The following is a 22834-nucleotide window of genomic DNA, read 5'->3' on the forward strand; positions in this document are numbered from 1 at the left end:
TTTCAGGTTTATACGTTCAGGTTCTTAAAAAGTATGTAAGCATTCATTAAATAACACTTTAACAAGTGACAGCATTGAAAGGAATTACATCGATTAAACAAAATTTCTCATCCTGCATGGATCCAACACCTTCAGTGTCTGCATAAAATTTTCTAGGTATGTCTAGTTCTCATCACTCATCAACTTCAACACCTGACATTGGAATTCCTCCACTAGTTTTGCTCCTTTCCCTTAACATAATCCACACCAAAGTCATAATTATCATCATCATCATCCATAGCATCATCCCCTGAGGTTAATTTATTTTTGGCTTTTTTCCTTCTCTTATTCTCAGCTCTTTTCATCTTTGTGTTCAGCATGCCTTCTACTGCATACAGCTTCTCATTTTGCCTGCTTGTGGCAGATTTTGACTTTGCCTTTTCAGCATCTTCTTCTTCAGAAGCCATCTGCTCATCATTACCACCATTACCAGATGTATCTTCTTGCTTTTCATCACCTTCAATTGATTGCAAGGGTTGGGCATTATCCTGTGGTGCGCAAATATCCAACAGATTTATATAACACCATTAGTTCAAGCTATTCCATCTATTAACATGCAAAACTAAGATTAAACCACAAAAGTGTCCTCAAAGAGCAATTACAAACCTCTAGCATAGCCTCATCAAACTTGAGCGGGTGGCTAGCAGGAACTTCAACAGAATGGAAATCATCGGTTGACTTGAGGCTTCCGATGAATGAAGATTCAGTGTTATAAACCTCATCAACATTGAATTCTTTCCCCAGCTCAGTAACAATCCTCGCCTCAGAAGGTTCTTCTTGATTTCTAACAGGAGGCATGGTGTAATATGGAATTTTACCTGAAGTATACCAAATATATTAGAAAAGTTAACAATTAATTTATCCATTTTCGGATTTTCTAAGTTAAGACAGGTAAAACAGCCCGCCAGAAAATGTATTGACACACAGACCTTCATTCCAGTCATGCAAAATGATCCTTGCAGCAGCTTCAACATCCACGATACCACCTTTTTTAAGCTTACCCCTTACAGTGGCAATATTCTGAAGGAATTCATCAACTGACTGAAAGCCAGGGATCTTGTATATTGTTACCAAGAGTCTTTCAGGACAAAGCTTGAGAATATCTTTGACTGCATTGTTGACAAAGGAGAATTACAAATTAGTATTGCTAGCTCATTTCTGTCAAGATATTACCAATAGTGGGAGACTTAAATGATCTCTTATTCACAGATTCCTGCCCAGACAAGCAATGCACTTCAATTTCCATTATCATGCCGCAGCATATTTCAATAGTCAATCGTAATTTTGTAGAAGGATTTGATGTCAGTGTAATTCCACAACTCGTTTACATTCTCACTTAACTTGGGACCTAAGTCTCATATTTATTTCTCCTATATTCCCTCTTGTATATTTCTAACAAAGTTAGCACACCCACATCATAATCAATTTTATTCATCTTCTATGAAATGAATGGCATTAGAAAAGATATATTAATTTCAAAACCTTTCCTATTAAGATATACATTGCAGAAAGTCTAGCTTATGCCTTAATGCATATAGTTGCAGTCAGCTATATGAAACACAAATTTCACTGGTTGAAATACCTGGGCCAACTGGATCATCCAGCTTCTCGATTCTTTTGCAGTTTCGAAGAGCTATTGACGCATCGTTCCCTTCAGATCGAAGCATAACAACACCAGGACAATCCAATAATTTTACATTCTTGTCCAATTGAACCTCTTGCATTGATCTTGTCAACCCTGGAGTAGCACCAACATTGACAACGTGGCATCTTTTCAAGCTGTTAATTAGGCTACTCTTGCCAACATTAGGCAGGCCAATAACACCCACAGTTATGGACTTCTTTATCTGCAAAAATAAGTTACACAACGACATTGATATTTGTATTACAAGAAGGGATTCAAAGTCATGAATTTGAACAGGCAGATAACCAGAAGAGTATCTAACATAGAGGATGGAATTACTGCTAAGAATCAACAATGAGAGAAAATTATATTGCAGCCTCAAAACAACAATTGAATGTACCTCATGACTTCTAGAGTAGTTTTTCAGCAATTTAATGAGAGTTTCTGCTCCAAGACAATCACTAGTTTGCAGAAGATTGCTAGGCTTTGCTGCCTTTGAAGAAGATTTCCACCCCAAGTTTGATCTCTGTTCTTGTGTGCTGCACTTAAAGGCAACAGCTGGTAACTCTTCCCTAAGATATTTGAGCCACTTTTCAACAGCTTCTCGAGGAACAAGATCTGAAATGCAAGGTTTCATTGTAAAGAGTCAACAAAAAATTAAAAGAACAACGTAAGGAGAAAAAGTAATAGAAGCAACACCCTAATATTTGCTAGAACATACAGATACAATGACATTGCAAAATCCAACAATACATCCAGATGTTAAGTGGAATGATCCTTGTGTGAAATTTCAACCGTGGTAGGATGCCTAGAAGTTCCTTAAACTTAACATATTCCAAATCCAGCTATATATCAGAAGGTTAAGAAATAAAATGGTCTCTGTGTGGAAATTTACCCTTCTATCTCTGAGACAGAGTGAGGATGCCCAGAATTTCTTAAGGTTGACATATTCATCTCACAAGGGAAAGCATTGAGTAGATAGGGAAAGTGAAAAGTAGAATTTACCAATTTTATTTAAAAGCAACACCAGGTGCTTATCAGGACCGGATTTCATCACCATCTTTTCCATATCAATACAACGTGTACCGAGGGGATCTCGCGCATCTAGGACTTCCAAAATGACATCTGATGCTTCAATGACTTTAACCAACTCCTTGTAGAAAGCTCTATCTGAGTTATCTGCAAATAAGAAGACAAACGTCAAAATATCTGATCCATCCACCAAGAGCAAATCAATCTCTACCTTAATATCAACTTACCCCGGGGTTTAGTAGTTCCGATAGAATCATTAATTCCCTTTCCCTCTTCAATACGTTCCTTGTCATCATCCTCAAGTAAACCCATCTTCCTCTTTTTTGCCTGGCAATCATAAAAGTTCAAAAGTAAACAATTGAAACTTCAAATAACATTTAGAATCATAACAACACTTAAACCATAAAAAAAATTCAACATTGACAGTGAAAAGCAACATAAGTTACTGAAAACAAAAATGGAAAAGTCAAAGGTTATCATATAGACATGATCTTAACGGGCTTAATCAACTACAAACTAGAGAGCGTGTTAAAACTCAAAATTAAACCTTCCCCTCGGCATCAAACTCATTCCTTCAATATACCACTATCCATGAAATATTCCAATTTAAAAAAACCTGCCGCCACCCCCCCCCCCAAAAAAAGAGTAAAAGTGTATAAAGAACGAATTTGTTTTCAGTGAAAAGGATATTGAAACAATACCCTCTCCTTTCGGGCAGCTTTCTTTTGCTCCAATTCCTCGAGTGCCCGAGCTCGACGAGCCTCGAGAGCCTTGAGCTCTTGTTCCTTGAAAGGCCAATCATTGGGGATGCCAGGGTCTTTCTCAACCTTTTTCTTACGGTTCAATCCCAACTTCTTCGCTTCCTTAGCTTTCTTCTTGTGATGCTCCTTTACTTTTCTTATAACCTTGTACTTTTGCTTAAGTGAAACCCTCTTGCTCTTGCTTTCTGCAAAATCATATAACCATAACTATAAAACAAATACTTCCTTAAAAAAAGATAAAAGGGAAACAGAAAACTAAGAGAATTGAGCTTTGCTTACTTTTGCTCCTTTTCACCATTGTTGGGAAGGGGAAGGAGCGCCGGTGCTTTTAGGGTTTGGGGAGGAGAGGATGGAGAGAATGAATTCGTTTTTGGGAAAATGGGTTAGTCAAGTAGGAGAGATTAAAACAAATTCGATTGCCAGACTCCTTTAGAAATGGTTTCTCTTTTTCGTTTCCTACATTAATATATTATTTAATTACTTAAAATTGTTTAAATGACAATTGATTTAAAAAAATTATATAAAAATAAAAGATAATTGTTATAAAATGTAAATTAAAATATTTATTTTTAATGTTGATTATAAAATTTAACAAATGTTTTAATAATATTATAATTTTAAATATTTCATTAGTTTAAAAAAATTATATATACATCAAATTACAAAATAATATATATGATAATAAACATAAACAATGTTGATTTTCTTAAGTTACATCATGTTAAATATTAATATTTAACTTATTTTGAAAACATAAAAAAAAAATTTGGACTATTTTAAATAAATAATTAAAATATGTGTATTTGCTTTTACAAAATCCTAAGCACTCTCTCTATATTTTCTACTACTCTTCTATTCTATAGAAGTTGACATTATTACTGGTGTTACCTTTGATTAACCCCTTTTTACTCAAAAAATCAATTAAAATTCTTTGAAATCAAAAACAAAGTTTCAATGCTCTGTCGCATCTATCATTAGACAAATTTGGTTTCATATTAAATTATTCTCTATTCAAATTCAAGATTAAGATTGGGACACCCAAAATTTTTGAATAAGAATACTGGGACGCTATAATTTGCATGACTCACTTTCAAATTTTTATGCTATAAAATAATAATTATTTTTATATTGATAATTTATAAATTAAAAATGATTAAATTTAATAAAGCTGCCTTTTAATTACTATAATTATGAAGTCTGGAATTTGTACATAAAAAAATTCAATTATATAGTAAATGTATATTTAAAAAATTGCATTAAATAGATAGAACGGTTGGAAAATTTATAATTTTTCAAAACTTTGAAGAATATTTTCGATTGGTAAAGGTAGAGAGTTGAATCATAAAATTATGATTTTATATTCTATTCCATGAGACCTTTACAACGGTATATCATATGCTCAAAATAGTTGAGTGATGAATGAGAAATTGATGTTTAAAGTAAGCCACTTGTGAATATTTGTTGAGGAAAAGAAAAACTTAAATCTCACATTGGTTAAATGCCAAGTGTGAGATATGTATATATATATATATGAGAACCCACTTAAAAAGTAATTGAATGACTAAACTTACAATTTTGCATTGCGCGCAAGAGGTGCAAGTCCAAACCTACTACTAGGTTAGGGGCGCACCTATACAACGTGGGCGACGTGAAATGTCCTACGAACTCCTTTAATGGAAACATTTGTATCTTTATTCATGGAAATTTTTAAATTTCTAAAATTCCACCATATTAAATGTCAATAAAAGCTTAAAGAATTCTTTACACACACATCGAAATTCAATAGAATTTTTTTTTGCTCCCAGAAATTCTTCTCTTTTTCTCTCCATATTTTCATTTCGTTTCCGTGATAGAGGAAGGAAAGATTTGTTCGTTAATCACTGCAAATGTACTACTATCGCGATCATTTTGTTGTTATATCCTGGGAGACAGTCAACCAACGTTTCTCCAAATACCATAAGAGCGGCCGAATCTATCTTAAGGAAACTGTGAAAACAAGTCTCAACATCTAGTAAAACTCAATTTCTTTTATTCGATTTTTGGTTTTCCAAATATCTTGTCTATTTAATTGTATTTAAATATGCTTTTTTTACATAAATATAAATATTTGTTTTTTTTTAAGTTGTTTTATTTTTTATATAATTTATTTATATTTATATTTATATTTGTTCGCTAACGTGTTTTATCCAACAAAAATAAAACAGGATTAATGATCAATTCATATTTGATTAAGAATAATCTTGAAGAAGATAATCTAAGTTTGATTGTAAAGTTTAGCTAGAAAACTTGAAATTTTAGGTGCGTGTAAAAAATTCAAAATATTAGTAGTTGCTAAAAATTTAATATTGTGAAATGAAAATTTTGATCAAAATTGTATTTTACGTAAATTTAAATAAATATAAAACACTTTATTAAAACGAAAAATACATTATTCTTGATAGTCTATAATAAATTGAATGAAATCTTAATTATAAAGAATTGAGGGGATTGTAAGGTTGTTTTTTTTTCTTTGGTAAATAAAGATAGATAAGTTCAAAGAACTAATTACAATTAGCCTGATGAAGGCCTATAACTTCTAATGCTCGGTGGGCATCATCTTCAAACACAGATCAAGCATGAGCAGGTAGATATTCAAACACCAACAACCTATTAAGATCACTAGAAGCAGCTTTGGCCATACAACTTGCCAGTCTATTATGGTCTCGCAGGACATGTCGAAACTTGAGTTGCCAATCTTGCTTATATAAATCATGTATCAATCGCAACTCCGAAAGGTTACTATTAGCCACATAATCACTTCCAATTAAATCAATCAACAAAGCATTGTCACTTTCGGTCACCATCTTGTGAAAATCTTTTTTTCTAAGCTAGAGAGAATCATTCATATATCGCTCGTGCTTCAATTTGGGAAATGTCTCATACACCAACTCTCATGGCAAAATCGAATAGCCAACTTGCTCTCGAATCACACAATGCACTACCAATAACAGCAGTATTTTGTTGTGGAGAGAGTTCATCGTTCGTATTAAGCTTTACCCATCCGTCTTTAGGTGAATACCATTTATCACGAAGGAAAGTGTTGTAAATAAGCCAATCCCTACATTTATAATTACTGAGGCTTCGTGTCCAACCCTTGCATGTCGAAATCAAATTAGTACTACTGCTACTTGTCTGTTGAAAAATAAAATCATTTCGTCCCTACCAAAGCAACCAACAAAAATAGAGAAAAATGTTGGTCATTCTCCATCTATTATAATGACACATCCCCTATTTGCGATATTCAATTCCGGCCAGAGCTCAAATAGATAACTAAAGAAAAGAGTCCAAGCATGCTTTAGTACAACAGCCTTCCAAACAATAACCACAAACTAACAATCCCTCACAACATGAATTGTTGTTTCGATAGTCTCCCCACACTGCATACAATGAGCATCATCGACCATACCACGTCTCACTCTATCCCCGTTAGTAAGTAGCCACAAGAAAAGTCTTACTCGCTGAGGTGCATTAATTTTCCAAATGATCGAACCATCACTATGCAAAAGCATATTTCTTTTTACAACAAAATGCTTGTAGGTTTCAGAAGATGAGAACCGACCAGTAGCTGACCATTGCCATATAATCCAATTAGAGCCTACAACTGGTGAAGGTGATAACATCGTTGCAATACAATCAAGAACGGGCTAATGAAGGAGCAATTCAAATCACTACCAATTCCAATTTCCATCACCTGCAACCAGATCGCTAACTCGGAGTGTTTCGTCAATGTACCATCTGCCTATGTGATATGTTTGAAGGGGACCAACATCCTTCACCCAATAATCATTTCAAAAATTGACTATCCGTCCATCGCCAATAGACTACATGACACCGTTGCTAACTTCAAGACAAATATTCATGAGGGATTGCCAGATATATGAACAATTTCTACAAGTAATAGTCATTGGAAAAGCCGTTATATTTATTCCGCAGAATCCGAACCCAAAGAGCATCCACATTAGCAACCCAATTTAAGAAGGAAAATCTTGTTTTGGTCTTCAAAGACTTGTAATACCCAATCCTCCTTTCTTAATGGGCAAGCAACAATCCTTAATTATATTCATGGGAGAAAAACTTATTTATAAACAAAATTGATTGGGTATTTAAGTTAAATATGTGGTTACGGTAGTTAAGGTATGAAATAAAGGAATAAATTTTCCTTAATTTATAATGATATTCATAATTGTAATAGAAAATATTAGTAAATCAAATTTATTTATTAATTGATGTAGCATGCCTTAATATACGCTATTGTATTTTGAAATTTATTATTTAATAAATTAAAATTGTTTTATTGTAAACATAGAAATTTTGGTATGTAAAAAATAATCATAATTCAATTAATTACATGTAATAATAATAACATAGTATTATAAGAAAAAAAAATTGTTTGCTCTTTCTTCGAAAACCTAAATTCGATGTTGCGATTCAATGTTTTCTTCTTTTAACATCAATAATTAATTCACTGGAGAATTGACAAAATCTCATATTTTCAGCAAATCAAGTACATTGCATTGACTGAATGGTAATACAAGTCATAAAAATACTTAAAATTTTAAATTTAAATATAATTATTTGATTTCAAAATTAACCGATCATATATGAAAAGTAGCATTTATTTAAAACATTAAAATTAAAGTAATTAAAAATGTTCAATACTAATGAGGTCCACTAATCATAATATTGAAAGAAGTTAAGATGGTACCAGTTATCGGTATCAAAACTATCCTAAAACTCAAAATTTCCAAATTTGCAAGTATACATTGCTGTAGAATATATATGATATTGGGGAGAATTACCAAATTCAGTTTTACCAATGCCCAAACCGAAAAGGTTGGAGCCGATTTGGGCTTTGGAAACAGTTTTCTACTGGGTTATTAAAGCTGCATGGACATGTCGCAGGTGAGCAGGCCTTTAATAAGTTGGTTTAATAAACAATGTTCTTCTTGTGATGCTCCTTTACTTTCCTTATAACCTTGTTCTTTTGCTCTTGCTCTCTACAAAATCATATAACCATAACTGTAAAACAAATACTTCCTTTAATAAAAATAAAAGGGAAACAAAAAACTGAGAGAATTGGGGTTTGCCTACTTTTGCTTCTTTTCACCATTGTTGTTTTTCTTTTTTTAGGTTGAAGATAAAAACTTTGTTGGGAAGTGGAAGCAGCTAGTGCCCCTTTGCTGGTTCTTTTAGGGTTTGGGGTATTTAGGATTTTTAGAAAAACGAGTCGGTCAAATCTGATTGCCCGACTCGTTTATAAATGGTTTATCATTTTCTTTTCCTAAGTTAATATATTATTTAACTACTTAAAATTGGTTAAATAACAATTGATTCAAAAATATATATAATTTAGTTGAAAAAATAAAAGATAATTGTTATAAAATGTAAATTAAAATATTTATTTCTAATGTTGATTATAAAATTTAACAAATGTTTTAATAATATTATAGTTTTAAATATTTCATTAGTTAGTTTAAAAAACATATAATGCAAAAGTATTAACTTCCATGAATGTTAAATTTATATACATCAAATCATAAACAATATTGATATTCTTGAGTTACTCCTAGATAATATATAATCTATTTAAATTATTTTGATATCTAATTAACATAATGACTTATTCTGAAAACATAAAAAAAATCTTCGAGATTGAAATATTTCTACCAAATCTTTTAAACATTAGAAATAATTAAAATATAAAGTTACATAAAAATAGGGATTTAATTGAAAAGTAGAAAATTATACATGGTGAAATCATGAAATAAAGGGAATATAGGACTTTCTAGGGACCTAATTAATATTCGAATATGATGGGTTGTGGTTAAATTTCATGAATTTCCATTTTTATGGGCTAGGGACTAAATTGAAAAGAAATCAAATGTGTAGGGGAAAGTGTAATTTTTCTAACATGTGAATTCGGATTGAATTGAATAGAATAGTTATTAAATTGGTTGAATTTATTTATTTATTTAGATCTCAACCGGGTTTAAATTGAGGGAAGGCGAAAGTCGTGGATTAGCCATTCGTACCCTTTCACGACAGTGTTGATGTAAGTTCATAGTAGTAAATTGCTTAATTAAATTGCTTAATTAAATTTCTTTATGTATTTGTACTCTATAATTTAGTAGAAAAATTTTGTACTTCGGTACCCCTAAAAGCACTACATGCCTCTATTGTACTTCGGTACCCCTGATCGCACTTATGTGCCCCGGTTGTACTTCGATACCCCTGAACGCACTTACGTGCCTTTGTTGTACTTAGGTAGCCCTGAACGCACTTACGTGCCCCTATTGTACTTCGGTACCCCTGATCGCACTTATGTGCCCCTGTTGTACTTCGGTACCCCTGATCGCACTTATGTGCCCTTGTTGTACTTCAGTACTCTTGATAGCACTTTCATGCCATGGTTACATTTCGGTAACATTTATTAAGTAAAATAAGAGTTCATTCATTTAATGTTAAGTTGAATAAATTGCTATGTACTTACTAAGTTTTATAAGCTTATACAAGTTTGTGTGTCATTTTGTAGATTACTTTTGCTGACTTGGGATGGATCGAAACTTCGGCTAACACTATCCATCATCGTTAGTAGCTTTTGAACTCTTTTGGGATTGTAGCATGTATATGTGGTTATAAGTATATATGTATATGTGTCTAGATAATTTTGGTATATTAATGAACTACTAAGTTATATGTTTGGACACTTTGTTTTCTAGGTTGTATATATGTATCTTTTGATTTGATAAAAGGATATGGATGCAATCACTTGTGATATGATGAATTTGTGGTGAATTGGTATTTTAGGTATTTTAGTATGTATGAATTATATGGTTATTTGGTGTTAGTTTAGAATGGCATTTTTGGTACCAAATGGTTTGTGTTTGCTTGGTAAATCAAATGGCATGTAAAGTTTTAAACTTATTTTGAAGTTAGTGAACATCTTGGCGAAAATTCAAGTATCTAATTGTATATGAAATGATATTGTGATTAAGGTGCCTATAGGCATATTGGTTGGATGTGTTTATATCATGTTTGGTTAGTTTGATTATGCATGAATTTGGTGTCTTTTGATGGCTTAAAAGTTGGTGCAAAAGTGCTTATAGGTACATGCTAGTTTGGGTAAGAAAAATGACTTCTAAAATGGTCTATTTTTGTCCACACGGGCAGAGACACGGGCATGTGTCTCAGCCGTGTGTGACACACAGCCAGGCGACACGGTCGTGTGTCCCCTGTAGCTTTCAAAAGGTTGCAAGTCAGGCTGTTACATGGCCTAGCACACGAGCTGTAAGGTTACTTTGAAGGGTACATGTCCTGGCACACGGGCGTGTGACTTGGCTGTGTGACCCAAGTTAGTGAGTTACACAGGCACGAACACGGGTTGGGACACGACTGTATGTCCCTACTTCAAATGCCCACATGGCCTGAGATACGGGCGTGTCTCTTGGCTATGTGACCCTTGTAATGTTGAATATTTTTAATGTTTTTTGAAAAATTCTCTAAGTTTCTGACTTAATCCCGACTTGTTTCTAACACGTATTTAGGGCTTAAGGGCTTGTATAAGGGACAATATGCATATTTTGAATTGGTTTTAAAGCATTTATTGATATGATTTGAAAAGTTTGAAATTTATGCTTGTTTGATTTGAAAACTCCGGTAATGCTTCATAACCCTTGTAATAGCCCATTTTGCCCGGGCCCGGTTAAAGATAACAGATCTTGTCTTCCTATATTGGTAGCGAAGTAGATCGAAGATAACAAATCTTGTCTTCCTGTATTGGCAGCGAAGTAGATCGAAGATAGCAGATCTTGTCTTCCTATATTGGTAGCGAAGTAGATCGAAGATAACAGATCTTGTCTTCCTGTATTGGCAGCAAAGTAGATCAAAGATAACATATCTTGTCTTCTTGTATTGGCAGCGAAGTAGATCAAAGATAATAGATCTTGTCTTCTTGTATTGGCAGCGAAGTAGATCAATGATAGCAGTCTTATCTCCCTGAAGTTGCAGTGGAACAGACAAAAGAAACCAATCTTATCTCCCTGAAGTTGCAAAGGAGCAGACAGAAGAAATCAATCCTATCTCCCTGAAGTTGCAGTGGAGCGGATCAAATGATAGATCTCATCTCTCTGAGGTTGCAGTAGAGCAGATCGTATCAGACTTATCTTTTAAGTTGCAGCAGAACAAGTTTAAGCTATAAGTCTTATCTCCCTAAAGTTACAGTGGAGCGGATTAAAGATAGTAAATTTTGTTTTACGTGTAAATCCTATCTCCCTGACATTGCAGTGGAGTAGATTGAAGCACTAGTTACTATACCTCTGAAGATGCAGTAGGAAGGAATGAGACTATTTGAAGAAGGAGAAGAGTACCAAGGTCTAGCACGATTGGGCAAAATTGGCCATTTTAAATTCTTTTCTTTATTCTCGTTACACGACAATGAGCAAAGAGAGGCAGCTGTAATAGCCCATTTTTCCCGGGCCCGGTTAAAACCCAAAAATAATAAAATACAATCCAAATTACAAAGGGCTTGTACGGCCCAATAAAACTAAACCTAAAGCCCTATAGCCTAACCCCCCAAATCATCGAAACCCTAAAACTAAAACAGCTTCCAAAAGACCCCAGTCGCCGCACGTCTCAGAACCGGCCTCCTCCATGCGCGTCGTACCTCCACGTTCACCTGCAAAACGAATTCAAATAGTCCAAACAGTGTAAAACAACAAAAAAAGGGAAAAAGTTGATCTATTCGGGCTATAAAAGGCCTATCTTTTGTATTGTAAAGAGAAAAAAAAGGGGAGAGACAAAAACACAGAGAAAAAGATTAAAGAGCGATACAAAAATTTTTATTTGAATGCAAAGGTGATTTTTTCATTTTACTTTATTTGGTGTTCATCATTCTTTTAGGTTATTCAATTTGTTTATTTTTTATTTTTTATTTATTTATTGCTCAAAATATAAAGAGAAGGAAGAGAAAACTTACCTTTTCGCCGGAGTCACCGAGTTGATGCCATCTCCGTCAAAATCGAAGCTTGGGCATAGGGTGGAACGGTGGCACTCAAGGGAGGTAAAACCCTAAAGAAGCAGTTTCTGCTTCAGGGAAAGGGAAACAATTTTTTTCCCTAAATTTTCTTTCTTTTTTAAAACTTAAAGTAAAGACAAAAAGGCGCCGTTTGAAGGGGCCAAGTCTGCGTGTCGACCCGACCCGCAAACAGGTTTCGAGCGTTCTAGCCCTAAATGGGAAATTTGCGCAATTGGTCCCCTTATCTTTGCAGTGTGTTTAAATTAAATTTTTGATTTCTTTTAAATTTTGCTACACATTTTATTTTTATTTCAAATCGGTCCCTGTAGCTGCGCAGCATTTTAGGGAGACAGATTATTTCTAATTTGGCCCCCCATATAATTCGCGTGTTGCAAATTAATCCTCCGTATTGTTTAAATTTCATTTATTTCCTTGTGTTTTGGTTTAATTGGTTATTTGGTCCTTCTTTTTTGTATTTTGTTTGTAAAATTAATTTTTATTTATCACTACTACTATTATTATTATTGTTATTTATATTATTATTATAATTATCTATCATTATTAGCGTAAGTGCTATATTTTATAACTATGTATTTAATTCCTTTTTTTTTATGTAATTATATTTTACTATGTATTTCTATTCTAGTTTTTCATCAAGTAATTTTTTTAAAATTTTTTTATAATGTACTATTTTTATTTTTATTTTTTTTCTTAAAAAATATAACATAATAATTTTAATGATTTTTTTTCATAAATTCACATCTTTTATGCTTTAAAGGATTTATATGATAGTATTTTTTTTTGTATAATATTATTTTTTATATACATATGGGGGTTATATTTTTTTTCTTTTTCTCATATTTTTATATTTAGTAACTATAAGTTTCCATTTAAATATTTTTTTTATTTTGATAAAAATCCCTTTTTCAAGCCCCCATTTTATTATATGTTTTGCTCATTTAAGCTTTTATAGCTATATGTACGCAGTATTATTTTTATAAAATTTCAAGCATAATTTAGTTAAGATCAATGTATATGTATATTATTCTGTATGGATGATTTTAAATCTCCTTCTGTGAATATTCTTTTATTTTTTTTCATAAGTGTTAATTTGTTTAATGCTTGGATTGACAGTTGATGCATTAGTTTTTGAATGTTAGCATAGTATATGATGTGTGGCTATTGTTATATATGTACATCTCAATTTGGTCTTTTGCATTTATATATTATTTTATATTCTAGGTACGTACTATTATGCCATGCATACAATTACGCACTTATTTCTCATTATTGTGAGCCAAATTTTAATGTATGGCATTATTTTTTTTTCTTTTATGTCAAGCTAATCAATCAAATACGTTTTGAGTCGGCTTTATAGTACGTTTTGAACTACCTGCTATTGCTAAGTGAAGTTGTCTCTATTAGTCTACATGCATCAGTGTGAACTAGATGTAGCTCTCAGTAGCTCGCCATGCCTTGTTAACATGAAATTAAAGTCTTGCTTGCTTCCCAAACTGACATACTTCGCACGCTATAGTTCGCTCAACAACTTCAGACATGTTCTCAACCAAACCATACTTATACAACATATCAAGGGATCTGTAATTGACATACCCCAGTCTCTTGTGCCACAAGTCAGTACCATCAGTTGAGCTAGAGTAAGCTTTAAAGGTAACTAAGTTCCAGTTTAGAACAAAGCTCCTATTATTCATTTTAACTGACATAAGCTCATGACCGATTGAATCAGATACAACACATTTATTCTTTCCAAAAGCAATAGAATAATTCTTCTCAACAAGCTGACCAACACTGAGCAAGTTCTAATCTATATCAGGTACAAAAAGAACATCAGTAATAACTTTTGTACCTGTAGGAGTGCTAACCTAAACATCTCCCTTTCATTTGGATACAATGATCTGGCCATTTCCAAATCTGATTCTCAAACTGAAGGATCTGTCTTGGTTGTTGACTGCGAAGCATGAAACAGTGAATGTGAGCTCTTCCTAAGCTTGATTTTCATAAGCAGCTTGAGCTTGATTAGACTGTTTTTGTTGTTGCACTTTGGTTTTACATATTCTAAAATAATGGTCAAATTGCTTACAATTTTACACTGCACACAAGGTCTGGTCCAACAAAACTTTTCTGAATGACCCATCTTCTTGCAATTTGAGCATGTTGAATACTTTTTTTCTCACCATCTCTTTTTGGCATTTCTTTTGTTTGATTCCATTTATTCTTGCCTTTGTTGCTTGAAGAACATGGACTCTCATTGTTCCTTGCTTGGTAAGCACCTTCTGCGTGTCTCTTTTCTCTGCTTGCTCTTCTTTGCTCTTGAGCATATAGAGCATTTATGAGTTCTGACAGAGAGATTGTTGTTAAGTCTCTCGAGTCCTCCAAGGATAAGATCTTGGACTCATACTCCTTTGGCAATATTGTGATGACTTTTTCAACAACCCTTCGACCACTGAACTGATCTCCAAGCAATCTTATATTGTTAACAATGGACATGATCATGTCTGCATACTGGTTGATTATTTCAGCCTCCTTCATTTTCAGGTTTTCAAAGTCTCTTCTCAAATTCAAAAGTTGTTGCTACCTTGTCTTCTCAGTCCCCTGGAACTCTTCTTTCAACTTATCCCAGGCTTTTTTGGGAGTTTCACAAGTCATGATTCTTGTAAAAATAACATCAAACACACCATTTTGAAGGCAAGACAAAGCCTTATACTTCTTAGCAGCCTCATCACTATGTTGCCTAATTTGAGCTATAGTTGGATTAGCTTGCAAAGGTAGTGGTTCTCTGTCTGAATCAACAACTTCCCACAAATCATATGCCTGAAGATACGTATTCATCTTCACTACCCAAATATGGTAGTTTTCTCCAGTAAAGATAGGAGGTGGAGGTGGTGTAAAACTTTCGGATGACATTGTAATATAAACAAAATACAATCAACACTCTTTTCAACAAGAAAAAAAACACATACAAGGCCCTCAAAGGTTTAGGCTCTTATACCAATTGTTGGTGTTTTGAGAAGTTGAGAGAATAAAAACAACAAAAATGCTTATAAGATTTTGAACTACTATCAAATTCTCATCATCTTTTTCATTCCACATGAATTACAATATATAAGCCTAGTGGTTACAAATAATCAACAAATCTCACTAAGTCACCTTGAAAAAGTAAAATTAAAACTTACATACTAACTAATTAGGTAAATCAGTACCTTAAAACATCAAATCAATACTAACTCTACTTGCTTTGACAAATAAATAAGCAGAATAATTACAAAACATCAATTTCAGCATATGTGAACCCTTCTCTTCACCTGGGGGTTCACCAAAAACCTTAACCGTTCACACTTTGACGTGCTCGCAACTTAAGTGGAGCTCGCGTATTTGGGTGAGCTCACAACTTTTGATGAGCTCGCAGATTTGTTTTAGCTCACAACTTCAAGTGAGCTCGTGGGTTTGCAGGTTGAGTTCGTCATTGCATGAATGGTCACTTCACAACAGTTGTATTAAGGAGGGAATTGTTTCTCATTAATTTCTTAAAGGATTATATGATCTATAGGTTTTTGAGTGAGATAATGTCTGCGTACAGTATGAGAAGATTTAAGTTCACCTTAATGCACTTCGAGTTAGTGTTATTAAGGTGTGCGTCTAAGCATGTCTAGGCTTTGCGCTTTACTACTAGACAACGAAAGCACCTCATACCATTTTGGGTGAGGCGCATTTGATAAGGTGCGCATCAAGTGCGCTTAGGTGCATCTTGTTGGACGGTAGATGCAAAAAATGCATCTGATTGAATTTCTCATCGATTTCTTTGATGTTAATTTTTTTAGTAGAAAAAGACATAATTTTGAACTCTCTATTTCTCAATTGTGTTTGAGTTTTCAAAGCATGCATGGGACTATAGAGAAATCATGCATATTCATCAACAAAAGAAAAAGAAAATTCTGCATGTTTGCTGGATAAACTGAACCGCTCTTTAGAGTTTAGTGTCAGATTTATTAATCTTGAGCTTATTTTATTTATATGCATAGGCACACATGTATTTTGCACTTTACTTCATTCAAGTGAATGCTTCCTTTGCGCCTTGTGCTGATGGAAAGATAAGGGTTCTGGCATCTATAGTGCCCCTTGTGCCTTTGAGAACACTGTTATAGATCTTTTCTTGAGATATCGGAACTCTTGGTTATAATTAAATCAAGATTTTAACAAATGTGCTGGTTATGGCTTTAAACCAGTGGTTGTATCTGAATCTGGAGGCAATTGTATCTAATGAGGATGGCTCTGACCTCTACTTAAATCCAATTCATTGAGGAAAACAACAGCGACTACACTGAAACCTATAATCAGTGGAAGAACATAGTCTAGGAAAATATGAAAGTGTCTCGCCTTCGTTACATTATCTTGTGATTTGTCATTTCTCAATGCCGGGAAAGCGCACTTAGGAATTAAGAGCCTTGACAGGGTGGTATGTTTCAATTCTCTTTCCCACGTGGATAATTTTCTTTTCCTTCATATTAATTGCAGTCCTTTTGGTGGGTGTAGATTACCTTAGAGTAACACTGAAATTTGTTAGATATGAAGAAACTTTATGGAACTTATCTGCTGTAATTTTGCCATCTGTTAATCTTGGTGGCTGGGATGTGCTCCCTTTCAATAATTGTGTTGGGGAGTATCCATATGCCTCTGTTGCACTTGCTATGTGCATGAAGGTGTTGTATCATCTCAAATGGTGTGGATAGTATGAAAGCTCTGCAAGTAAGCATGATCTGGTGGAGTGAATTCATGACGTGGATAAAAAATATTGTTAGAACTGGTGAGCCTTTGCCTGTGTCAATAGTTGGCACTTACGGGTGTTTAGATTGAGGAAGTTCTTGATGTTGAATTCTGACAAAGCTTGCAATAAGATGGCATAAAGTATGAGAGCGTACATGGTGGCCAAGGCTATTTGCCTTGATGAAAGTATACTCTCATAGATGCATGGGTGCACAAATACAAACAGCTAACCCTCGTGCCAGTGAGCTCGTGTTCTTTTCTAATAAATTTAATTTTAATGCTTCAGCCGAGTGATTATATCTAAACTGCCTGGGGAGCAGAGTTAGGCTCTGTACTTGTATGAAACAGTAACTTTCTCAATTTGGTCTGTTCTAGGTATGATAATTGAAGTTCGAAAACCTTGTTCCCTCTCCATAACCTGGAAAATCACTGATGAGCCATGGCTAATGTCATCACATTTAGCAGATCTTCATAGAACAGTAATCTCTAAAGTTGTGGGTTTTAGGGATACAAGTGTCGCGTACTAATTGACTAAAAGGTTCTTCCAATGCTTTACATGTATATTTAATGAATATGTGAATATATTAGCATGTATTAGTGTATTATATACACCCTAAGGTTTAAGAAACAAATGTCTTCCTTTGTGCTAACTGAATGCCATGACTTTGTACTTCATTTCTACAATTTTGCCATGTTTCAGATGTTATCTGATACTGGCTTCAGTTATTACAGGGCATACCTTGAGCTCCCTGACACTAGCATGCCTTCGCTTAGGGCTATCATCTACAAAGTAAGCAATGGCTTCTCATTCTTTTTAGTTTTCCCGACCGGAGATCATTAGGACTCATCTATACTGGAATTGGCGGTCCCTCATCTGCAAGTGAGATATAAATGTTATACTTTTCTTTTTGTTATCACAAATTTCTATTATATTCATACTTGCTTGATGTAGCAGTTTATAGGAATGTGATTTATGCATTGCTATGCTAAAACCTCAGTTTGTTTGCCTTGATGCAACCTATGTGTGCCCATTTAATGTGGAATGCACCCTTCCATTAGTTTTCTCCCCTCCTTTAATTGTGTTCTTGCTGTTTGTGTGGAAAGTACCCTGGGATTTAGAACCATATATGGCATCAAATTGCTTATATCATGTTCATGTATGCAACGTGATTTGTGTTTATACTTGAGTTCAATATAGAAGAAGATTCTAGTCTGTTTCGCTGCTACACTGAAATGAAAGTTTATAAATGGATGGTATGGTTAAGTAAGGTAAGGGGAATTTTCTAGATTTGGCTGAGATTTTGTAACTGGGTCTATGAACCCTGTTTTGCTACCCATAGACTTGAACTATAGGGGTTTAGTTTACTAGTCAAAGTCCCTCAACTGCATTGCAGTGACTGTTAAATCTTTAATGTATCGTAAAGATGCCTTCAGTACTAATGGTTGAATAATCTCTTATAGTGTCCCGTTTAAAGTTACGGATGTGTTAACCTCTTGCAAAATAATTGCTATAAAGGTACATGTTAAAAAAAAGTATAATTAGTATTTGTAATCACATCATAGTTTCTTGATTGGCTGCCGCTGGTTTTGCATGTATTCTGAATTTTCTTAATGTCCATGAAGAAAATGGGGGGGAACACAGACATGGGAAAGTGACAGGCATAGAGATGGATTACAATACTTTTGAAAAGCAAAAGACATTTCAGAAGATAATCCCTGTGCCCTACCATCTTTACATGATTATCTCTTTTGCTTAGTAACTTCTTATTATACATTAATCAATATATGGTGTCCACTACTTTCTATAAAGCAAAGGTTTTTCTTTTTCTTTTTAGGTACGGAAAGAAGGCGCAGCTTGGAAATAGAGAAGGGGTTGCAGATACTGGAACATTGTTGAGTGTTTCCTTTCAAGGGTTATAGCATGAATCAATTAAACTAAGCCCTTCATGCATAAAGCAAAGCTTTTGCCACTTTGCCATGAGATTTTGCTAGTGTGTGCAAATGAAGGGGGTGGGATTGAAAGTGACAAAGGGTTGATGATGATGAAGCATCACCATCCGAAACTGAAGAGGGGGAAAAGAAAAAGCATATTCAAGATACAAGGCTGGGTATTTTTCTCATTGAAAACTGTGGTGAAAACTTTTTATGTGCTATCATTGTAGAATCATCAAATACGTAAGAAATTGTTTTGTTTTCTCTTCTTGTGTGTGTGTGTGTGGACCCTTGACCACTTTCTGATTTATTTATTTATGGTGGTGAAAGGAACCTTTCATCTAATCACTTAGGCAGCAGGTAGCTGGAACTGTTGTGATTTGTTTTTTGATTATGAAAGTGATTTCATCGAAGAAAAAAAAGTAGTTGCCTTCATCTCACAATCTACCATTGTCCTTTCTCTTCAGTTAATTTTGTCATAATGGGTGGTAATTTGGAGTAGTTGTTGTGAGGCGAGTTCTCATATTCTCCCTTTCTGCCAATTCTGGATTTAAATGTTTACCCTATCTTTTAACTTCCATTGATGAATTTCTTTTAAGAGTTAGAGACAATGCATGGTTTCACCCTTTCATTAAACTAAGCAGGAAAAATAACATTCATATCAAGTAAACTAATATTTTATGAGTTGTTTCACCCTTAGATTTCTCTCACCTAAGTTCTGTATATCCTATCAAAACATGCCCTATTCTAATCCATTACATATCATATATTTCGTTTGAAAAAGATGAATGGAATGGAATGTCATATATGAAATAAAATCCCCCCTTTTTTTTAGTAAAAATCATATATTTTTGCTAAAAAGACTTCTTCGATCAATTTAGAAAACAACTTCAATGTTTTCCATTATCTGTACATGATTTTGATTGATATAATAACAAATTTAGCCTTCAAAGTTTACACATTCTGTTAATTTGATCTCAATATTTGTGCAAGTGTGCAAATGTTAAGGCTGGATTTATTTTAGAATTAAAGCCAAAATGACAAAATATATCAACATTGAAGAATAAATTTATTATTATATCAATCAAAATTATTATTGTATAGTTTTTCAACCTTTCACATCACAATTGAAATAATTAAAAATTGATAAGATTTTAAACAAAACCTGATAAGCTTGTAAGACGTGAATGGAATATTTTTAAAACCCTACGGACTGATTTAAATGCAATCAACGATGAGACAAGTGAAGAGCTGCATTTGCGGCGTGCTTTTTCTCCATTTTCTCAATCCCTCTTGCGTGAGATTAATTACATTGTCATGTTTACTTTACGTGCATGGCGCCTTTAAACTGGATTCCTTTATACATACGTCTCTCAGATGAAAACAAAGGTGTAGTCTAATCGCAGCTAAGCTACACTTGCATTTGTACCAAGTTATTCCAAGAATCCGATATGCTTGACTTGGGGGCCTTCAACTCACAACCCTCTTGTTTGTTTCTTCGACATGAATCACATGATATCTACTTCCAAATTTCTTCTATTCACTTTCAATAATTAAACTTCATAATTGAGCTTTCAAACTTGCTGCAACCCTTTGTGCAGAAGGCTGCATTTTTACTTTAGAAGAAAAAAGCTGCCAAAGATGAGCAACCTTTACTCATTAAAAAATTTGGAAAGTGTTATACACACACAATTACATACATATGTGGTCTTACAACTTTTTCATATAACATAAATATTGAATTTGCATGAGAGAAATCAAAACTTATCCAAAGTTAAAGTCGCCTTGTCATACTGCTTTTCCTTTCTGCTGCAATTTTGACTATATGTGTATATATATATATGAGCCTGGAGATGATGCACTTGACCCACGCACCCAGAAATTAAAGGAAAGAAACGAACAAAAACACCTTTGGGAGGTTAGAAAAGAAATGATTATTTGACTGCCATCCTCCAAGTTTGAAGGCATTATTATTATTAATAGCAATATTGGGATTTGGAAGCATAATAATGTAATTAAAGGGTTGAGATGATGGCACATCAGTTTAAAACAAAAAGTCTTAAAAGATAAGAGGAATAGAATCATGCCTACCTAGCTACCCTGTATTTATTCTACAAATTACAACTGTTTGGGAGTAGCCGAAAGTAGTGTGCTAATCTACCATAGCCATCCACAAACATGCATTCACTACATTATATTGCTTAATGTACGTCCCAGATTCTATACCATCTTCAAAGTTATTATACTTAGCTTACCTTGAGAGTTACAATAATATATTATTCCCTAAATATAGACTTATTATATACAAGTGGGTTTGATATGATATTTCTTCCTACTTAATGTGGCATCATGAGGACCTTGTACTAGAAGTTGAATTGCATTTTCCCCCTTTACTCAAAAAATAAATAAAATAGTCCTAGCACTTTAGATCAAAGAGTAAATTTGACATTCTATTAAAATTTTCATCCATTGTTGCTGTTAAAAACTAATCCTTATACGTTAGCATGAGGTACACGTGACATGCTACATGTTTGTATCTTATTATTCCATCAGTCACATTAGTTTTTAACAATACAGATGAATGAAATGTTTAATTAAAAGGACCAATTTACTCTTTACTATAATATGTGGGGATTAATGTAACCTTATTTAAGTAGGATATTTTTACCACCGTGGAACATGCTATTCTATATCGTACCTGTATGTAGGCATAGCTAAGTGGATTTTTGCTCCTCTGCAAGCATAAACCCAAAATGATGTTTTAGCTTAAAAATATAAGAAAGCCAATGTTTGAAATCAAGTTTGTTCATTAATTCCACCACAGCTTCCTTTAAGTTGATCAGAAGGCTGATCGAGCTTGGAACCTGCAGTGGGTGATGGTCCCAACTCTCAGGCCTCAGCTCAATTGGGTTTAAAATGGGGAGAGAAGAAATAATCTATATGTTTGGTAGGGTTTACTCATCTGACAGACCTTGATGTCACCCATTACTAACTTCATGCGAGGTGACCCTAGTTAAGGTAATCAAATAAAAAACATTTATTTTACTATAAGGTTTTGGAAAAGCAAAAGCATATGGCACCTGAAAAAGGAAGAAAAAAAGAAGAAGAAGAAACGTGACGGGACAATTAATAGAGTTGGAAAAAGGATGAAAGAAGTGAAGTCATTTCACCAACTAAAACAATAAACTTAATTTTTCTTGAATTTTAAGATATTCTTTTATACAAATGAGATTGTAATTTAAAATTCGATACTCAATCAACAATGACTTTATACTGATGACCATATATTAAGTGGGAAAGGAATATAAGAACACATTGTTATTATGTGCTTTACAAAGTGATTCCTTAATTCTACATAGATTGGAAGAATAGGAATTGGATTTTCTATCCACTGGTTGGAAGCAAAAGGAGAAAAAAAAAGCATCAAATTGCTAAAGTGGTGATTAGTGAAGAAAAAAAAAGCTTGCAGACTATTTTTCTTTTTCTTTTTTAGCTGCCATAACTCTGATTTCTAGAGTTAAATCCAATCATAAATTTCTGTATATATGTAGACATTTATGTATATATTTATCATTAAATCTCTCCCTTTAAAAAAAAGCACTTTAAAACTAT

General features: G+C 33.6%; 1 protein-coding gene across 1 annotated transcript; it reads right to left on the reverse strand.

The window, feature by feature from the left end:
• Positions 1-21: 21 nt before the first annotated feature.
• On the reverse strand, positions 22-3901 carry LOC107954913 (guanine nucleotide-binding protein-like NSN1). Its single transcript, XM_016890605.2, has 9 exons — positions 3736-3901; positions 3397-3641; positions 2923-3022; positions 2669-2842; positions 2064-2281; positions 1622-1886; positions 969-1148; positions 646-857; positions 22-527 (listed from the first exon to the last, which is right to left on the reverse strand). Exons 1-9 carry the CDS (start codon positions 3752-3754, stop codon positions 213-215), a joined length of 1728 nt encoding a protein of 575 aa, XP_016746094.1. The 5' UTR covers positions 3755-3901; the 3' UTR covers positions 22-212.
• Between the last annotated feature and the right edge of the window lie 18933 nt (positions 3902-22834).

Source organism: Gossypium hirsutum, chromosome D07 (genome assembly GCF_007990345.1).
Source record: "Gossypium hirsutum isolate 1008001.06 chromosome D07, Gossypium_hirsutum_v2.1, whole genome shotgun sequence".
Classification (NCBI taxonomy): domain Eukaryota; kingdom Viridiplantae; phylum Streptophyta; class Magnoliopsida; order Malvales; family Malvaceae; genus Gossypium; species Gossypium hirsutum.

What these genes read in the sequence shown, in the direction of transcription:
- LOC107954913 (XM_016890605.2), bottom strand. An exon ending in ACTACTCTAGAAGTCATGAG is followed by an intron (nt 1,887 to 2,063) that starts GTACATTCAATT and finishes TTATTTTTGCAG; the next exon opens with ATAAAGAAGTCCATAACTGT. An exon ending in TTGATGAGGCTATGCTAGAG is followed by an intron (nt 528 to 645) that starts GTTTGTAATTGC and finishes TGCGCACCACAG; the next exon opens with GATAATGCCCAACCCTTGCA.